The sequence below is a fragment of the Durio zibethinus genome, chromosome 23 (genome assembly GCF_047325235.1).
Source record: "Durio zibethinus cultivar Kanyao isolate XHJ-2024 chromosome 23, ASM4732523v1, whole genome shotgun sequence".
In the NCBI taxonomy this organism is placed as follows: domain Eukaryota; kingdom Viridiplantae; phylum Streptophyta; class Magnoliopsida; order Malvales; family Malvaceae; genus Durio; species Durio zibethinus.
This window is the reverse complement of record NC_143184.1, coordinates 5,197,951-5,215,855: the sequence shown is the minus strand read 5'-3', so window position 1 is coordinate 5,215,855 and position 17,905 is coordinate 5,197,951. Positions and strand designations below refer to the sequence as shown.

General features: G+C 36.1%; 3 protein-coding genes across 6 annotated transcripts; 2 read left to right on the top strand and 1 right to left on the bottom strand.

The window, feature by feature from the left end:
• Nucleotides 1-213: 213 nt before the first annotated feature.
• On the top strand, nt 214-5,441 carry LOC111314251 (sulfate transporter 3.1-like). 2 transcript variants are annotated; one of them, XM_022915404.2, is made up of 12 exons: nt 214-703; nt 832-1,039; nt 1,592-1,763; nt 2,383-2,448; nt 2,805-2,918; nt 3,390-3,506; nt 3,789-3,915; nt 4,046-4,332; nt 4,439-4,629; nt 4,752-4,837; nt 4,943-5,019; nt 5,123-5,441. In XM_022915404.2, exons 1-12 carry the CDS (start codon nt 364-366, stop codon nt 5,306-5,308), a joined length of 1,971 nt encoding a protein of 656 aa, XP_022771139.2. In that variant the 5' UTR covers nt 214-363; the 3' UTR covers nt 5,309-5,441. The 2 variants fall into 2 exon arrangements, with proteins under 2 accessions (XP_022771139.2, XP_022771140.2); XM_022915405.2 differs by lacking the exon at nt 2,383-2,448.
• A 218-nt stretch (nt 5,442-5,659) lies between these two features.
• Nucleotides 5,660-7,704, top strand: LOC111314253 (protein ANTAGONIST OF LIKE HETEROCHROMATIN PROTEIN 1-like). Its single transcript, XM_022915406.2, has 2 exons — nt 5,660-6,013; nt 6,371-7,704. The coding sequence occupies exons 1-2, from the start codon at nt 5,866-5,868 to the stop codon at nt 7,441-7,443; spliced, it is 1,221 nt and encodes a 406-aa protein (XP_022771141.2). The 5' UTR covers nt 5,660-5,865; the 3' UTR covers nt 7,444-7,704.
• A 107-nt stretch (nt 7,705-7,811) lies between these two features.
• On the bottom strand, nt 7,812-15,940 carry LOC111314250 (protein NETWORKED 1D-like). Of its 3 annotated transcripts, none has more exons than XM_022915403.2 (5): nt 15,799-15,940; nt 15,402-15,490; nt 15,066-15,288; nt 10,397-14,642; nt 7,812-9,693 (listed from the first exon to the last, which is right to left on the bottom strand). In XM_022915403.2, exons 3-5 carry the CDS (start codon nt 15,166-15,168, stop codon nt 9,591-9,593), a joined length of 4,452 nt encoding a protein of 1,483 aa, XP_022771138.1. In that variant the 5' UTR covers nt 15,169-15,288; nt 15,402-15,490; nt 15,799-15,940; the 3' UTR covers nt 7,812-9,590. The 3 variants fall into 3 exon arrangements, with proteins under 3 accessions (XP_022771138.1, XP_022771134.2, XP_022771137.2); XM_022915399.2 differs by having other exon boundaries at nt 10,402-14,642; XM_022915402.2 differs by having other exon boundaries at nt 10,402-14,642; nt 15,462-15,490.
• Between the last annotated feature and the right edge of the window lie 1,965 nt (nt 15,941-17,905).

Genomic DNA, 17,905 nt, shown 5'->3' with positions numbered 1-17,905 from the left:
TTCTGCCTCCTCTCTCAGCTGATTAAGGAGACCTCATAGTACATAAACTATGCACGAGATGGGCAGCCGAGGAATTTGTAGTAAAATGCTTTGACAAGCATAGAGCAAGAGCGACTCAAAATTCGGGAGGGTCCCTTAACCCACTCTGCAAAGTGAAAGAATTTACATCATCTCCCTCTATAAAGCCAGGGTCATCCCATTTCCCATCCCCTCACTGTCGCTCTGCACCATCTCCTCTCTCTTCTATCTTCTCCTCCACATCTCTAACTTTACCTCTTAATCACACAAAACACACACACGAATTTGCCTCGCATTGAGTCTCCAAATCTGGTGTTAAAACTAAGCCAAAGATAGCATACTTTGATGGGTAACGCTGATTATTTGTACCCTTCCACGAATGATCATCAATGTGCACATCGAGTGGCGATTCCTCCGCCACAACCATTTTTCAAGTCATTCAAGAATTCTCTCAAGGAGACGTTTTTTCCAGATGACCCACTTAGGCAATTCAAGAACAAAACACCCTCTCGGAAATTTATACTAGGCCTGGGATATTTCTTGCCAATTCTTGATTGGGCTCCTCGTTACAGCTTACAGTTTTTGAAAGCTGACCTCATTGCTGGGATCACCATCGCCAGTCTTGCAATCCCTCAGGGTATTAGCTATGCGAAGCTCGCTAACTTGCCACCCATTCTCGGCCTATGTAAGTTCTAATTAAATATAGTAACTTCATTAGGTTACACAACTGATTTATTTCAGTAGCTTGGCTCATGAGTTGTTGTTGAAGGGTATGATCAACACCTTTTTTTTGTTCTTGTTGGGAAAATGAAGATTCAAGCTTTATTCCACCACTGGTTTATGCGATGATGGGGAGCTCAAGAGATTTGGCAGTAGGGACTGTTGCTGTTGCATCACTTCTTACGGCTTCTATGTTGGGGCAGGAAGTGAACGCTAGTGAGAATCCCACGCTTTACCTTCACCTTGCTTTCACAGCTACTTTATTTGCCGGACTTCTGCAAGCTTCGTTAGGCCTGTTAAGGTATGTCTTTAATTATTCTCTTCCTCTTGTTTCCCCTTTTCAGGTTCTGTAAAGTTTGCGGACTTTGTGTTAAAAAAAGAATGAAAATTACGCTTAAAGGATAATTTATTTGGTTTAAAAACAAGAATTCGAGACGCGGCATTTTTGGTTAAAGAGGGTCTTTAAAATTCACGAAAAGAGAAACATCAGAACATGTTGTACTTTGTCCTCTCGCTGCTGGAATTTTTGTCCTTTCCTGCTGTCTGGCTGGATGTCCTTACATCAATCAAAAAATTTTCATGTCAATCAGTAATTAAAAAAAAAAAAAAGGAAATACGACTATAACAGAGAATCTGCACCTGAATGCGATTGAACCATTGCTTTCATAAGGTTAATTGTCATTTATTGTCGAATAAGGATACGAGACGATCGAGTCTACATAATAAAATTAACAATAGCAAAAGAAACAGAAAGAAACCTTGTTTTTACAGTAGAATAATTAGCAGCAATCCTTCGTGGTAAATTAATTTTACTTTTTTCTCTTTTTGTTGATGTTGAACTGGGGGTATGCAGGCTAGGGTTTATTGTGGATTTTCTGTCACATGCGACGATAGTAGGCTTCATGGCAGGGGCAGCCACTGTAGTATGCTTGCAACAGCTAAAGGGAATTCTAGGACTTGATCACTTTACTCAGTCTACCGACATTATCTCCGTCTTGCGCTCTGTTTTCACCCAAACTGATGAGGTCATCTATATTTTATTTCACTGCTTTTATGGCTTTATCCCATTTTTTTTAATTCAAGAAGAAGATTCAATCCAACTATTAGAAAAACATGAATTAATTATTAAATCAAAATTTTGAATACATTTTTATTCACTTATGAAGCATACATTTGATATTGATATTTTAACATTCGATCATTTGACTATGTTAGTGGGTAATATATGTTTTTTTTTTCATAAAAGATAGAGTTCGAATTCCTTTTTTTTTCTCAAATAAAAAAATAATATAGAAAAAAAGAAATTAAAAAAAATTATATATTACCATAAATAGTATTTTTCAATTTACCCGATTAACTAAGAAGCATAGGAGTGTCTGGCATGTGATCTATATTATTGCTTACTATTCAGGAATCACAGGTATTTCAGCACGTATAATATATAATTATAAAAAAAGTAAAATTTATATATATATATATTTATACTACTGATAATGACGAAGGTAATAATTAATAAAGAAAGATTTTGTTTATCTCATAATAGTAGTTAGAATTAAAAAAAAAAAATTGTATGCTGTAGTTTTGTGCGGTTAATATATATAATATTGTCTGAGAATGACAGCCATAATATGTAATATTTGACAGTGGAGATGGGAGAGTGCTGTGTTGGGCGTTGGTTTCCTCTTCTTCCTTCTCATCACCAAATATTTCGTAAGTAGATCTAATGTCTGCAAAATTTTTCCACGCCCATTGTCTGCAAAACTTATAGCTTACAACTTTTCAAGAAAAGTGCTATCATTTAACATACAATTAAGAAAAGTGTTGTCCACAATAATCTTTGTTATGCAACTTTTCTCCATTTTGGGCTCTAAACCTGCTCCCACTTCATTTATTTATGGCAAAAGAAAGAATAGTGAAGATGTTCAGTCTTCATTGGCGTCAAATTTTCAAATTGGCAAGTCTTGAAACTTGGACTTTTGAGCTTATTGTTTGAGAAAAGTATGTTATTTTCTTAATATCTTACTTAATCTAATAATAAATTATTGGATGGGTTTGAGGACAAACAGAGCAAGAGACGACCTAGGTTCTTTTGGATATCAGCAATGGCACCTTTGGCATCAATCATTCTTGGAAGTCTTCTCGTTTTTCTCACCCATGCCGAAAAACACGGTGTTCAAGTGGTAAGCGCTTTGCCCTTTTTCTTTTTCTTGTATAATTGTAGTAGCTGACCCTTACCGTAACTTTTGAACTTGAATCATACCTTTACAAAAAAAATTAAGAATCGGGACAAAAGCAGCGAAACAGTCCAACGGGCGACATTTTGGACCACTAGAACAAGTAAGGTCATAGTTGGCCAAGACCCATTATAGAAGCATTTTCGGCCTTTTAGATAAGTTGGATTGGTCCAATCCTAATAATTTTAGTGGGCCCACCAATAATACCTCTGCAGCCTAGGCACACCTCTAGCTGCATAAGAGCGGCTCCCATCAATTGATTTCATTTGGTTTTTGTCTTTGGTTAAATGAATGATCACAGTATTTCATTTTCTAAAGCAAAGTTACTACATGTTTATGGGGATTTTTTTTTTTTTTTTATGTCACGAAAGATGAAGAGTTCTGATTGGTTGAAATTTGGTGGTGTGACATTGGCAGATAGGAAACCTGAAGAAGGGGTTGAATCCACCGTCTTTTGGGGATTTTGTATTTACCTCGCCTTATATGTCAACGGCTGCGAAAACTGGCATGATCACTGGCATCATTGCTCTTGCTGTAAGTTGCATTTTAACTTATCTCTAACTCTACACATTTTCAATTCCATGTGTGTTTTACCATAGCCAAAATTGCTTCTAATTATGGGAAAATGTGATGCATTTCTTTGAACAACCAGCAGTTAGAAAGACAAGAAGACTGGAAATGTAGTAGTTCTTTTTATTAGCTAAGGACAAATAAACAACAGCATGGGCCATGGAATATCTATTTCCTTTGATTATTGGACCTATGGGAAATGATAAAATATAGACTGATTGAAGTTGTTGGTTGCTGTGAATACAGGAAGGAATAGCAGTGGGGAGAAGTTTTGCAATGTTCAAGCATTACCATGTTGATGGCAACAAAGAAATGGTAGCTATTGGGACCATGAATATTGTTGGTTCTTGCTTTTCTTGCTATCTCACAACAGGTAAATCTTTTTTAAGTTATTCAAGTGAAATTTCACTAATTTGAAGTTTTTGCTACTGGTTTTGTATTAAACTATATATAAATAAGTTTTCTAATTTGCTAACTGTGCCATTGCCGTTGATATATTTCAGGGCCATTTTCTCGATCTGCTGTTAACTTCAATGCAGGATGCAAAACAGCAATGTCGAATGTTATCATGGCCATTGCAGTTATGTTCACGTTGCTGTTCCTAACACCATTGTTCCATTACACTCCCCTTGTAGTGTTGTCTGCAATTATAATTGCTGCTATTCTTGGCCTCATTGATTATGAAGCTGCCATTTGTCTTTGGAAGGTCGATAAATTTGATTTTGTGGTGTGTATGAGTGCATATATTGGTGTCGTTTTTGCAAGCGTGGAGGTTGGCTTAATCATAGCGGTACGATCATATATATGAACCAAAAACAGCTGAAATTAACTTATTTTTTCATCCAAGAACAAATTTCTCTAATCCTCACCTAATGAATCCTTTGTGCAAAATGCAGGTTGCAATTTCTGTGCTCAGATTGCTTCTGTTTGTTGCAAGACCAAGGACCATTGTTCTTGGAAACATTCCTAATTCCACCATCTACAGAAATGTTGAGCAATATCCAAAAACAGACAATGTGCCTGGTGTTCTTATACTTGAGATAGATGCTCCAATTTACTTTGCCAACTCAAGCTATTTAAGAGAAAGGTACTAGAATTTCATTCCTTAATACTACCTTAGACAGTATCAAATCAATTTCAGAGTTATTAGACATCTTCATTTGATCAAATAAAACAAATGTTGATCGATGAGATTGCTAATCTTATCAGGATCTCAAGGTGGATTGACGAAGAGGAAGACAAGCCGAAATCTACAGAGGAAACCAGCTTACAGTATGTTATACTTGATATGAGTGGTGGGTGATCTTTATCCGGAAAAAACTGCAGCACATTATTTCTAACATAAAATAAAATAAAATAAAATTCCGGAATCTCACAAGGATTGCATTTTTGGTTCACAGCTGTTGGTAACATTGACACCAGTGGAATAAGCATGCTTGAAGAGGTCAAGAAAACTATTGACAGAAGGGGGCTCAAGGTATTTTCTCCTACAATTTCTTCGCATTCTCTAAAGTGGTCAATATTTAACACCAGCCTCTAGCAAAAGGGTGACCATATTCTAAATCTTTCTACTTTTATAGCTTGTATTGGCCAACCCTGGAGCTGAAGTGATGAAGAAACTCAACAAATCCAAGTTCCTGGAAAACATTGGTCAAGAATGGATATATTTGACAGTAGGAGAAGCAGTTGAAGCCTGCAATTACAAGCTTCATACATGCAAACCAGACTCCACCAAAAAGGAATCACAGCCATGGAACAATGTCTAAACAATTATATTTTGGTGCAGCAGAAACATAATTTTTTTTTTAATTTTTAATTAAAGGCCAAGTATGTATTATTCACTTGCGCATCTGAGAATCACAGAAGGCCATTGATGTGCTAATTCATTTTGCTTTTCCATGGGAGAAGACTCGGGCAAATAATTCACAGAAAGCTTTCCCTATCCCTTAAGCTTAATAATTGGGAAGGAAAAGTTGAAAAGAAGCTAGAAATTAAGTTACCTTAATTAAATTGAGGGTTACAATAATAAAAATGTTATCAGACAAATTTAATTAATTATTATGTAAATAATTTTGAAGTTTTTCCATAATATTGTCATGCCTTTAAGAAAAGTTGGAGACGTGAGAGTAATTGGAAAATCCCAAATAAAAAAAAATTTAAAAAAAAAAGTGTGACAAGAGTGCGGTTTGCTTTTCGGTTGATCGCCATTTTTTCTTCCTTTCGCTTTCTCGTGTATCAAACATCTTCTGCTGAAACCAGCCCTTGTTAACTGGAATACTGCATTAGCCAAACAAAACAGTTGAAGAATTCTTAGGCTTTTCCGATGGTTCCTACCAAGAAATCGAAGAAAACGAAGAAATCATCAAAGAAATTGAAGAAAAACAAAAGCGTTAGCATGGTTCCTGTAGAACCCAGAGTTACGGAGCCTGATTGGTGGGTTAGTTTCTGGCACAAGAACTCTACAACTCCAGGTTCTAACTTTCAACTTTAAAATAAATAAATAAACCAATCTTTTGCCCATTTCATTTCATTTCACTTTGCAGATAGCTTTAATTTCGTTTTATTAAAGTAATGGGTTTTCATAGTCATAGCTAGATTGCCCACCTTTAACATGGTTAATTGTCAGGTTGAAGTTGATATTTTCAGCTTGAATAATCGCATTACCTTGCCATTTGTATGAAGCAGACATGCGGGTTTTAAGATCTGAATTCTGAAATGTTGGAATTGAATTTGAGCAATAGCGAAAAGTTTTTCAGTTGTTTTGCTTTACAGTCAGAAATGATTTTTTTTTTTATTTGATCTCATTGGAAGTGAGCCCCAACTGGCAGGTCTCTCAATACCGTCAAATGAGGAAGAAGGGTTCAAGTATTTCTTCAGGGTTGCGAGGAAGACATTTGATTACATTTGTTCCCTTGTGAGAGAAGACCTTGTGTCGAGGCCACCATCAGGGCTTATCAACATTGAGGGAAGGCTTCTCAGTGTTGAGAAACAAGTTGCAATTGCCCTAAGAAGGTTAGCATCCTGCGAGTCTCAGGTGTCAGTTGGAGTTTCCTTTGGGGTTGGCCAATCTACTGTATCTCAAGTGACTTGGAGATTTATTGAAGCATTGGAAGAACGTGCCAAGCACCATCTTAAGTGGCCTGATTCCAATAGAATGGAAGATATTAAATTGCATTTTGAAGCTTCATTTGGGTTGCCTAATTGTTGTGGAGCTGTAGATGCAACACATATTATCATGACTCTTCCAGCAGTTCAGACTTCGGATGATTGGTGTGACCAAGAGAGCAATTACAGTATGTTCTTGCAGGGAATTGTAGACCATGAGATGCGATTTCTTGATATTGTAACAGGTTGGCCTGGTGGCATGAGTGTGTCTAGATTACTCAAATGTTCAGGATTTTTCAGGCTCTGTGAGGCTAGGGATCGATTGAATGGAAGAATAAGGACTTTGTCAGAAGGATTAGAAATGAGAGAATTCATAGTTGGTGGTGCTGCATATCCTCTTCTTCCCTGGCTCATAACTCCATATGAAATTAATGGCCTCTCCTCTTTCATGTCTATCAATTTTAATGCCAGTCATGAAGTTGCAAGGTTGCTTGCAGTGAGGGCATTTTTGCAGTTAAAGGGCAGTTGGAGAATCCTTAACAAAGTCATGTGGAGACCTGATAAGCGAAAATTGCCTAGTATCATTTTGGTGTGTTGTTTGCTTCATAATATTATCATTGACAGTGGAGATCAGTTGCATCCTGATGTTGCCTTATCTGGTCACCATGACTTGGGTTATGGAGAGCAATGCTGTAAGCAGGTTGATCTAACAGGCAAAACCATGCGGGAAAACCTAGCCAAATACTTGTCGCAGAGTAAGAGAAAGCTCCAGCAAAGTAATTCGAAAGATATTTAAGCGTCAATTGTGTTATGAAAAGGTTCGATGGGGGTGGACCCCTAAAGAAACTATGATTTTTTAATTGCAAAAAAATGCGTTAGGCATCCTTCACATACAGATCACGATTGTTTTTTGTAAACATCATAGCAGGTTCAGGTCATGCTGTTGGTTGTTGTATGACTGGAAAGTCCATGCCTAGCTTTGAAAGATAAGCGTTTAAAGAATTGTATCATAATTTTTTTTTTTCTCCTTACTGATATGGTTCCGGCTGCAATGCTCAGCTGCAAAGATGAATTTGCATTATTGACATAAATCACAATGGCTAATTGACATAAAACAAAATCCTGTATGGAAAGTAATTGTTTCTCAAACAGGAAAGGGCAAAGTTAAGGGAAAGATATCGTCTGATCTTTATACATCATGGTATTTGTTGCCCTTAAGTATGCATTACATGTGCCATCAAGATTGCATCTAGTCTGGACTGTTTAAAAAAGAAAAAAGACACTAACAAACTACAGGAATGGAAGATGTGAAGATTTCAAATGGAACGAGAGGCTCTTCATTGAGTCTGGAGATTCAATTGCGGGCGTTCTATAATTGTCCTGTGTCGTCCTCCAAAACCCATCTGACCTAAATGCACTATTTTGACCATAGCAATTGTAGCAACTTGGCCACAATTCTGAGCATGGCATTTCCTTCCAAAATTTCCCTGCAATGGAGCTCAGTCCACTCCAGAGTGAAAAAAACTTAAAACGGCTCGCAATGCAACATGCAAAAGATTAACGCATTGAAAAACAACATTAATTGACCTCTAAAAAATAATTTCCATTGAAATCCAGATTTGTGCTGAGGTAAACGTATAAAGAAGGGAACTTTTAGGCTATACGGAGCAGCTTCTATCAATTAGATGGTGCTTGAAATATACAGCAGGGTCTCTAAACTAACGAAGAAGAAAGCAAGAAAAATAAATATGTGAAACACAAAACTAGGAAGGCAGATTTATTGACAATGCAACTAAATTCTCATTACCGGTAACCTACACTGATTATGTGCCGATGTTAAGTAATTGCCTCAATCTCCTTTAATCAGGGGTCACATGCATGCACAAAAGGGCGCTTTCTTCTTCTTCTGGCTGGTTCTCACCCCACCATAAAGATAGTCTCGCAATAAAACTCTTGTTTCATGCTCAGTGATTCTGGTTCGTCCTCTGCTTTCTTTTTCATCATCAAGCTTCAGTAGGAGAAACTGTATTTTCTGCACCTCCAACTGCAACCGCCCAATCTTTTCAGACCCTTTTCGAGCTTGTTCTGATACTCTCCTGCTCCTAACATTCCCACTCTCATCCAATTCTAATGCAGATTTCCCATCAAGAGACCAGGAACCATCTTCAACATGTGTCATCAATTTGCGATTAACATCAAATAGCTTCATGATGGCTTCCTCAGCTTCTTCTAGCTGCTCTTTCACTGTACCATATTCAATTCCTTTCCCCTTTTTGCTTGTCTCAGTTATCTCCACCTTCCTCTTCAGATCCTGCACAGTAGTTTGCAGGTTAGCCAACTTTTGTGTGTCAGAATCAAGTCTCTCTAAAATCTTCCTCTTGCTTCCTTCTTGGTTGGGCTCTGTAAATCTGTTAGAGCTCTCTTTATCTATACTCAACACCTTCACAAGAGATTCTGCAGAGAGATTTTTGCCCTTGTGTGCCTTCACTGTACCAATCTGTCGGTAGTCAGCTGGTGCAGTGGCCATCTTCTGGTCCTTTCCAACTTTCAAGTTGATGTTACCATCATGGTCGGCGGCTTCCCACAACTCACGCATTTGATCATCAACCTCTGCAGTTTCTCTCCTGCTTAACCCATAGGATAAGCACCCAGATATCTGATCAAGCATAATGTCCTTTGTCAACATCTCATTGTCTTCTTCAGAGATTTCAGGTGTTGATCTCTGCATTTTGACATTGTTACTGAGTCCATGGCCAAGTTCCCCCACTTCTTGTCTAGCATTCATGTGCCTCTTTGCTCTAACACTTTCTCGACATGAGCTGCTCCCATATCTTAACTCTTCAATCTGTCTCATAGCAGTCTCAAGTTTGGAATTGAGATTTAAGGTTTCCAGCATTGCAAACTTTTCCATTTCCAGCACTGCTTTTTCAATAGCTTTAATTCTCATATGGATATCCTGCAAGTCAGAAAAACGATCTGGAACAATTTGATCTTCACTTGTTTGTTGACAGTTTTCAGTATGCACTTCAGTCCCCAGATTGGAATCCTGGAAAACAAGACAACTGTAAGTCAAAGAATCACAGCTATAACCATCCAAGATCCATAGCACTGTTAACAAAAATGATAATTTATTGACAAGAAGGTCCCATTTGTATGCAACCTATTAAGGTCTAAACAGGACTAGCTTACACTTTCACAAAGTTCTGACATGCTTTTAGTATTGCAAAACATCTTGGTAATACTACATGAAATATCTAGGCCTTGCGGAAGTAAAACAACCACAAATCACATATTCCATTAACACAAAGATCAAGACAACAACTACTTAAAAAAGCATTTGAAATTCACTATATGGTAACAGCTAATGCGTCCCTAAATAGTCTAAGAAACAACGGTGACAAACATTAATTCAAAAAAAATACTAAACACCTTTCTCATAAGCAAGAAGTTTCAAAAATGACCATGCTAGTCAATGTATACTGGTGCAAACTTGGAGAACTAGGGACTTAAATTTGCAGTCAAAATTGAAAGTGAATTAAAAAACAACTGACTTTAAAAGAATGGAAAGCAGCAATATCAGTTTCTTGTGTAAATAAACCACTAGATGCTCATACAGGTCACAGACACGTGGTTGGATTAGCACTCAAGTAGTACATTCAACCAAATAGCATGAACAAGGCCATATTGCTTTGGTTTATTAAAATTTAAAAAGCAGACATGAAGTCATAAGCAAACAAACAGTTATTAACTTTACTTCTTCATTATAATCTGTGGGAAGTTTAGGATGCCAGAGAATTCGACTCTCCAAAGATGTCACGCTGTCCATGAGAGAAACAATAGCTGGAACATATGCTGCCAACTGAGCTTTAAGTTCTCCATTCTCACGTTCCAAGATTCTAACACTTCTTTCCAGCTCTTCTACCTCCATAGCTTTGGAATTACTTCTACTTTCAAGAACTTCACATTCCTTACTGAGCTCAAGAGCCTTCTCTTCAAGCAATGCTTCACAGACAGCAGAAATATGTATCTCACTGAACAATGCAGCAGCCTGAGTTTCCCAAAGTTCAACCTCATTTCTTCCGTTTTGCAGTTCAACACGCAAACTCTCCTCCCTCTGTTTCCTTTCTTCAAGTTCCTCATTCAATTTTGACAATTCAGCCTCAAAGTTCTGATTAGCCAGGCGAATACTTTCAATCTCCTTACTTTGATGATCATAGTCTCCAGATAGTTTCAAATTTTGCTTCTTTTGATCTTCTCCTATCAGCTTGATCTCCTCATATTTAGTCTTTAGATCCTCCACAACTTTATGCAATTGGGCTCTCTCCTCTTTACTCGCATTGAGCATTTGTTCTGCTTCCAAAAGTGCATTCTCCTTCTGGCCCAGCAGATCCCTTCCCTTCGCAACTTCATCATTTAACTGATCACCAACAGATCTAACTGAAACCAGTTCATTCTCCAAGTTTTCCATTGAATCTTTGAGATGTGAGTTTTCCATTTGCATATCTTCAAACTTTCTCTCCATTATCCTCACTTTTCCCTCAAGATCATTATTGACACATTTGAGTTTATCCAGTTTGCCACTGAGATGCTTTATTTCCTCAAAATTATCAGCAATAACATCCTTGAAAATAAGAGAAATATTACTTTCAGATATTGCTTCAGCAAAGACAGCATAGTTTTCCTCTTCTAGATTATCTTTCTCCTTGCCCAAGTCTAAAACTTCCTTCATCAAAGACCTTTTCTCGTCCAGCACCTTGCAGTTCTCTTCCAATGAATTCTGATATTCCCTTTGCAAGACTAACAGTTGCCCATGAACAAACCCTATTTCAGTCTGCAAAACTTCTTCTCTTCGGCCTCCCTCTATCACTTTTGATCTCAGTTCTTCATTTATATCAGCAAGTTTTTCAGCTCTGTTCTGCAGCTCTGGAAACTGCTCAGACTGAACCTTCAACTCCTGATGCAGTGAATTCTTCTCTGTAGCAAGATTTTCTGCCTCTAGTTTCAGTTGCCCAAGCAGTGCAATAAGAACTGAATTCTCAATTACAAATTGCTGATTTTCATCCAGAGACTTTAGAAGTGAATTTTGCATCTCTTGGAGTCCGCCAAATACATGGTCAAGAACTGATTGGTCTTGTTTGATCTCATCATCATAACCATGGATACCATCAATCTTAAGAGTCCTCAACATCTGATAAAGCCCCACCCTCATTATGGTAATATTATCAAACAAGGACTTTATCTCTGTCTGTTTTGCAGAATTTCCAAGCTCCAATTTAGAGATAAGTCTTTCAGATAATTTGGAGGCTTCCAAGAGTTTCCTACACTCAAGCAACAGGGATAAATTCTTCTCTTCCAGATCTTGTGCACATTTCTGCAAGATGAAAATTTCTACCTGAGTATTCATGGCCTTGTGAAGTTCCTCTTCATATTCTTTCTTCCTGCACAGACTTTCCCCTTGTAGAAAATGGATCTGAGATTCCATAGCAGTTACTTGGGTTTCATTCAACTGCACAATACTAGCATGTTCTTGCTTTTCAGCCTCCAGTGACTTTTGTAGCTCTTCTACTTCACGAAGTGTTGATTCTCTATCTTTCTCCACACCCACATATTTTTCTTCTAATCCCTGATATCTTTTTTCTAAATCTTCCAGCCTTTTCTGACTGACATCCAACTGAGAAATCAAACCTTCTCTCTGTCTTATCAGGTCAGACTTCTCGTCACCAAGCAACAGGTATGAATTTTCTAAGCTCCTTGATTTTACCCTCAATCCTTCAAGTTCGGCATTAGTATCAAAAAGGGAATTATCCAGAAAGTTATTCTTCTCTGAAAGCTTCTCCAAATTCTCAGTAGCAATCTGTAACTGAGAAATGAATGCGTTCTTCTCTGCAGCAAGGGTGGATTTCTCTCTCAAAAAAGATTGCCAGGATTCTTCCAGTGTCTCTACTCTCCCCCGAACACTTTCTAGCTCGACATTCACATCTGAGAGTGAATTCTCTAAAAGAGCATTTTTCTCGATAAGTTTCTCCATGATTTTCAACTTCTCAAGGAGGGCCAGCTTTTCATCTCTGTCTCTTTTGCAGACATCTTTTAGCTTTGTGTTCTCATCCTGCAATTCATTCACAGATGATGCAAAGTTTTCTGGATTTAAGCCAACTGACTCCAGCTGCCCTGTCATCTCCTGGTGTCTCCTGTTAAAGTCATTGAGTTCCTCTTTCAAACAATAAATTTCTTGCTGAAGAGCATTTCTTTGGTCCACTCTAAGTTCAACTTCTCCATCAAGTTTTGCTATAGTCTCCCTTAAGCTTAAGATCTCATCTTGCAAACTCTTGATGGACACTGCTGAACTTAAATAGAGTTCATTCAAGCTGTTATTCTCCTCCTTGACTCTCAATAGTTCATCCTTTAAACCCTGATTATGAGTTTCAATGTCCTGTAAAATTTGAGCCCTATTCTGAAGCTCCATGGCCAGAGCTGTAAGTTCTTCCTGAGATTGAGAGTGTAAATGTTGCAGAGTTTGAAATGCTGTTTCAGCCTCCATAAATCTCAAGTGTTCATCTTGAATGGAGGTCCAAAGTCTCCCCAACTCCCTCTGCTTCTCTGTTAGTTCTTGACTTTGATCCCCCACCTTCTGCACGAAAGACTCCAATTCATTATGCAGACTCCGATTAGTTCTCTCCAACAGACTACACCTTTCTTCAGCACCTTTTAGCTTTGCAGTCCCATCATCTATCTCACTGTTGAGCCTTTGAGCCTCCTCCTGGGTACAAGCAAGTTTGTTTTCCAGGCTAGAAATCGTCTCTAAGCACTGCCGGTACTGAAGAGCAGCTGCTTCCCTATCTTTGGTCAGCTCGATAACTACTTGCTTTAAAGTTTCAAGTTCACTTTCAGCTTTCTCTGCTCGTTCAGTCATCCTTCTGGCACTTTCTTCCGCATTCAATAATTTTTCTTCCAGATTGCTTATTGTCTCTGAACACTGCTTGTATTGAGCAAGAGCATCCTCCTTTACAGCTTCTACTCTGGCAAGGTCCTGCTTTAAGGCTTGAGCTTCGATTTCAGCTTTAGTAGCTCGCTCATTCAGTTCTCCAGCATCCTTTTGAGCATGAGAAATACTATTCTCAAGATTATTTATCTTCTCCAAGCACTGCTGGTATTGAACAAGATTAGCTTCCCTTTCAGCCCCTAATTTGGTCAGGGCATCCTTCAAAGTCTGAACTTCAGTTTCGGCTTTACTTGCTCGTTCCTTAAGCCCCTGGGAATCTTCTTGTGCACAAGAGAATTCTCTCTCTAGAATAGACAATCTCTCCAAACTCTGCTGGTATTCAAGTAGGCCAGCTTCTTTTTCAGCTTCTAATCTAGCAAGAGCATTCTTCAAGGTTAAAATTTCCACATCTGCTTTACTCACTCGTTTGGATTCAGATGTGACTCGATCCATGAGATCAAGGCCCCCATTGTTTTGTGGACTTTGTTCTTTCTCCTCTATATCATGAAAGTTGAGGCCTTTTCTTGCCCTTCCGTCTGCAAACTTGACATGGTTTATAGCTTCTTCAGAACCAAAAAAATCATTGAACTGTTTGAGACCCTTTCTGATCGTTGAAGATTCAGATTCTTCTGTGAATGCTCCATTCCTCTTGATAGAATGTGAAGAAAGTCTCACAGCATCCTTCTGTAGCTCATCAGGCTCCAATAATGCATGTACAGGTGGTGTCATCTCAGGTGGACGGGGATCAACCTTGGTAGCAGAACCTCCTGGTGAGTCATCTGCAAATACCACGGGAACTTGGTTTGGAAATGCTTCTGCCATGGTCCGATGAGCTTGACGAAGCACCCCAGTTGCATGATCATATCTTTCAGCCAATGCACGGTATGCTCGATAAAACTCTTCTACCAATTTCATTAACTCTGGGCGTTTCTTGTAATACATCTCTGCTCGTCTAGCAAAGGAATCAGCATCTTCTTCAATGAGCTTGATCATTTGCTTGACTTTAGTATCCATATCTGTTCAAGCAGAAGATATTGATGGTCAAAATACAGGGATGCAGAGAAAGATTGAAATTTTCAATGCTGCATGCAATCACACATAATTATGAAACCCCAAAGGAAAAAGCAAGCTCAATACCACCAGGCAAAATCTCATTGTCTTTCATTAATTAATTTAGATCTTTAAAACTTAGTGTGATTCACGAAAGCTACTAAGCAAAGATGATTACACACTTTACCTTGTGGCGCACTGGCGCAACACAGGATCACATAACTTATCAGGCTTCTAAACCATGGTTCTAATGCTCATTTTAACTCATATTAACTTTATCACTCAACTGTTTACAGCTCATCATATTATTGCTTCTTGTGACATTTGAATACTCGCTACAATGGTAATAATATGGATGCACTTCCAATTTTGTAGCACTGATCAGATACCTGCGAGATTCTCCTGGAGCCATTTTGAATTTTTAGGGCTTATGTGGCTGTTCCACCACCATGAGTACATGCCTTTAGAATCCGCATGCTTCACAGTTGCCATGACCTTTGTCCTCAACACCAACACTTCCTGATTCTGACTGCGGATTACAACTCTTAATTACAAAAATGGAGTGGATTATAATATGAAGTCTTGAAATCTCTCAGTCCTTGTGCTTAACTCCTGATATCAAAGAACAAAAACCAAAGAATTCAGTTTTGACATGAAGGAAAAGTACAACTTGATCACATGGTCAGGAACATCAAAAGATCAATTAGATACGGCACAAAAATAACCTGATCAAGATAATCCAACGGTCCAAATATGTACATAAAAGAGCAACTAGTAACCGGTACCTGTTGTCTCCAAAACTACCATAAGTTACCTGATCAAGAAAACACATAATTAAAACAGGTGATTATTAAGGTAAAGGTAGAATCTGATCAATCAAAACAAAAAATGCTTTAATAGAATTCCAGATTCACAGTCAACAACATAGCATAGAAATCATCAAAAATCATCCGTTCAGAATAAAATTAGTCAAAATTTATGAACTTAAGCATAATTCAACAGCTAATTACCTGAAAAGGGCTTACTAAATAAAAGAAAAATAAATCATGAACTAAAAAAATGATATGCAGAGCCATTAAATTCAATAAACATGAAATGTAGAATAGAAATAAAAAAGCTTACCATAAAATTTTTTAAAAAATTGAAAGTATGGTTTCTGGGTTTTGATTATTAGCAGCTGTTATTGAAAAAAAAAAACAGCTGCTTGATTTTTGCATTTTCCCCTCTCAACCCTTTTCTGAATGAACTTTCTCTGGTGCAACTCTCCTTTACTTTCTTTATTTTTCTCTTTAATCTGTTTTTGGATGCTTTTCTGTGCTCGGTTTTGGTGTTATTTGAGAAATACTGAAAGAAAACAAAAATATATATATTACCATAAAACCATTAAAACAGTAAACCATCAAACCAAAAATATATATTACTATATAAATTGAAATAGAAAAGAAAAATAGTGTAAAATATTTTCAGTTATGGAAATATTACTTGGTGGATGCGAAATGACGAGCTTGTCTCTTTGGGTTAAGGTTTCAAAAATGGTTGTTCCTCGCGTTTTTTTATATATGACTTTCATATGTTCTAATTAGATTTACTGATGCTTTGTGTTTTCCATATTAAAAAAAAAAGGATTTTGTTACCATAACAGTCAAAACAGCTTTGATTCTTTAATTAATTGATTCTCAATTATAACTCATGTTAAAAAGAAAAATGAAGGATTAACTTTAATAAAAAAAATTTATATCTTTTATATATTTGTTTAATTATTAATTTTAATATATTCAAAAATAAAATAAAATATTTTATTTATTTATTTATTTTATTTTTAAATATATTAAAATCAATAATTAAAAAATATAAAATATTTTAATTTTATATTGTTATAAGTTGATTTCACCTTAGGACTAAAACAAAATGAAATTACAAAAGAATAATTTTTTGAAAATTAAAATTAAGACTAATTATTGGAATACTAAACATGTAAATGTTAGTAGAATTTGGCTTTTTCTTTAATAATATTTCAATCACAATAAAAAATATATATATAACTTCAAATAATGTTGAGTTTTTTTTTTTTTTAATAATGTCATACTTTTTTGGAAAAATCAAAAGGGCTGCATGATGATGATGAGATTATGTTAAGCCATATGGATTTGGGCAAAAAAAAGTATGCTTATCATTTGAACCCACATTGGTATATTTGTACAAATTTTTATTTTTTGTCGATAATTACTTTTATAAAATCACATATATCAATATAAATTATAATCATAATTAAATAATTGTTAAATATTCACTTTACCTTTGTATTATATTACTGTTGTTAGATTAATATCTAGTGAATAAAAATTCGCAATTACACATTTAATCATTCAAGCACTTTGATAATTCGAAGAAATACTATTAAAATCATGATAAGTTACAAAAATATTATATCATTTTAAAAATTTAAAAAAATATATATTTGTTGATTTTTATTTTTGAGATTAAAAAAATTAAAAAAATCCAAAAGAGAAAATGAGAAAGGAGAGGAACGAGAGGGAAAGAGAAAAGAAGAGAGGGGAGCTATCGCCAATAAAATTAAATTATAAGTTTTCATTTTATATTTAATAAAATTAATTCTCAAATTTTACTCAAAAAGATAAAGCTTTTGATCTTTTTTTATATTAAATTAAGATTATGGTTTTTATTTTGTTATATTAAAACTTTGAAATTATAAAATATTTCATATTTTGTTAATTTTATTACCGAGTGATGAATTTATAAAAAATATTTATTTATATTTATTTGAATGAACTAAATAATAAATTTTGAATAAAGAAAACTTTAATAATTTTGTCAGTAAAATTTTATTCATTCATTTTTTAAATTTAATAAGTATAATTATAATAAAATAAAAATTTATAATCTTAATTTCATTGAAAATTTTGAAAAATATACTAGTACTATTCTTTTTCTCTTAATTAAATTGACCAGAAGAAACAAAATCGAATGCGAATCCAAAGTTAGAAAGGCAGTTTTGGAAAATGTGAAGAGTAAGGAGCATGGTAGCTACCCAGGTATGACAGTGTATCGTTCTTTTGAAAAGAGAAGTAGGCTGGGTTCTTTCATTATTTGGGCGGTAGCTGACAACGGTCATATTTCATCGCACGAGTAAGGGTTCATTTGAATAAATAAAGAGATTAAAAATAAAATAAAAATGAGATTAAAATAAATAATAGGTGTTTAGATATAA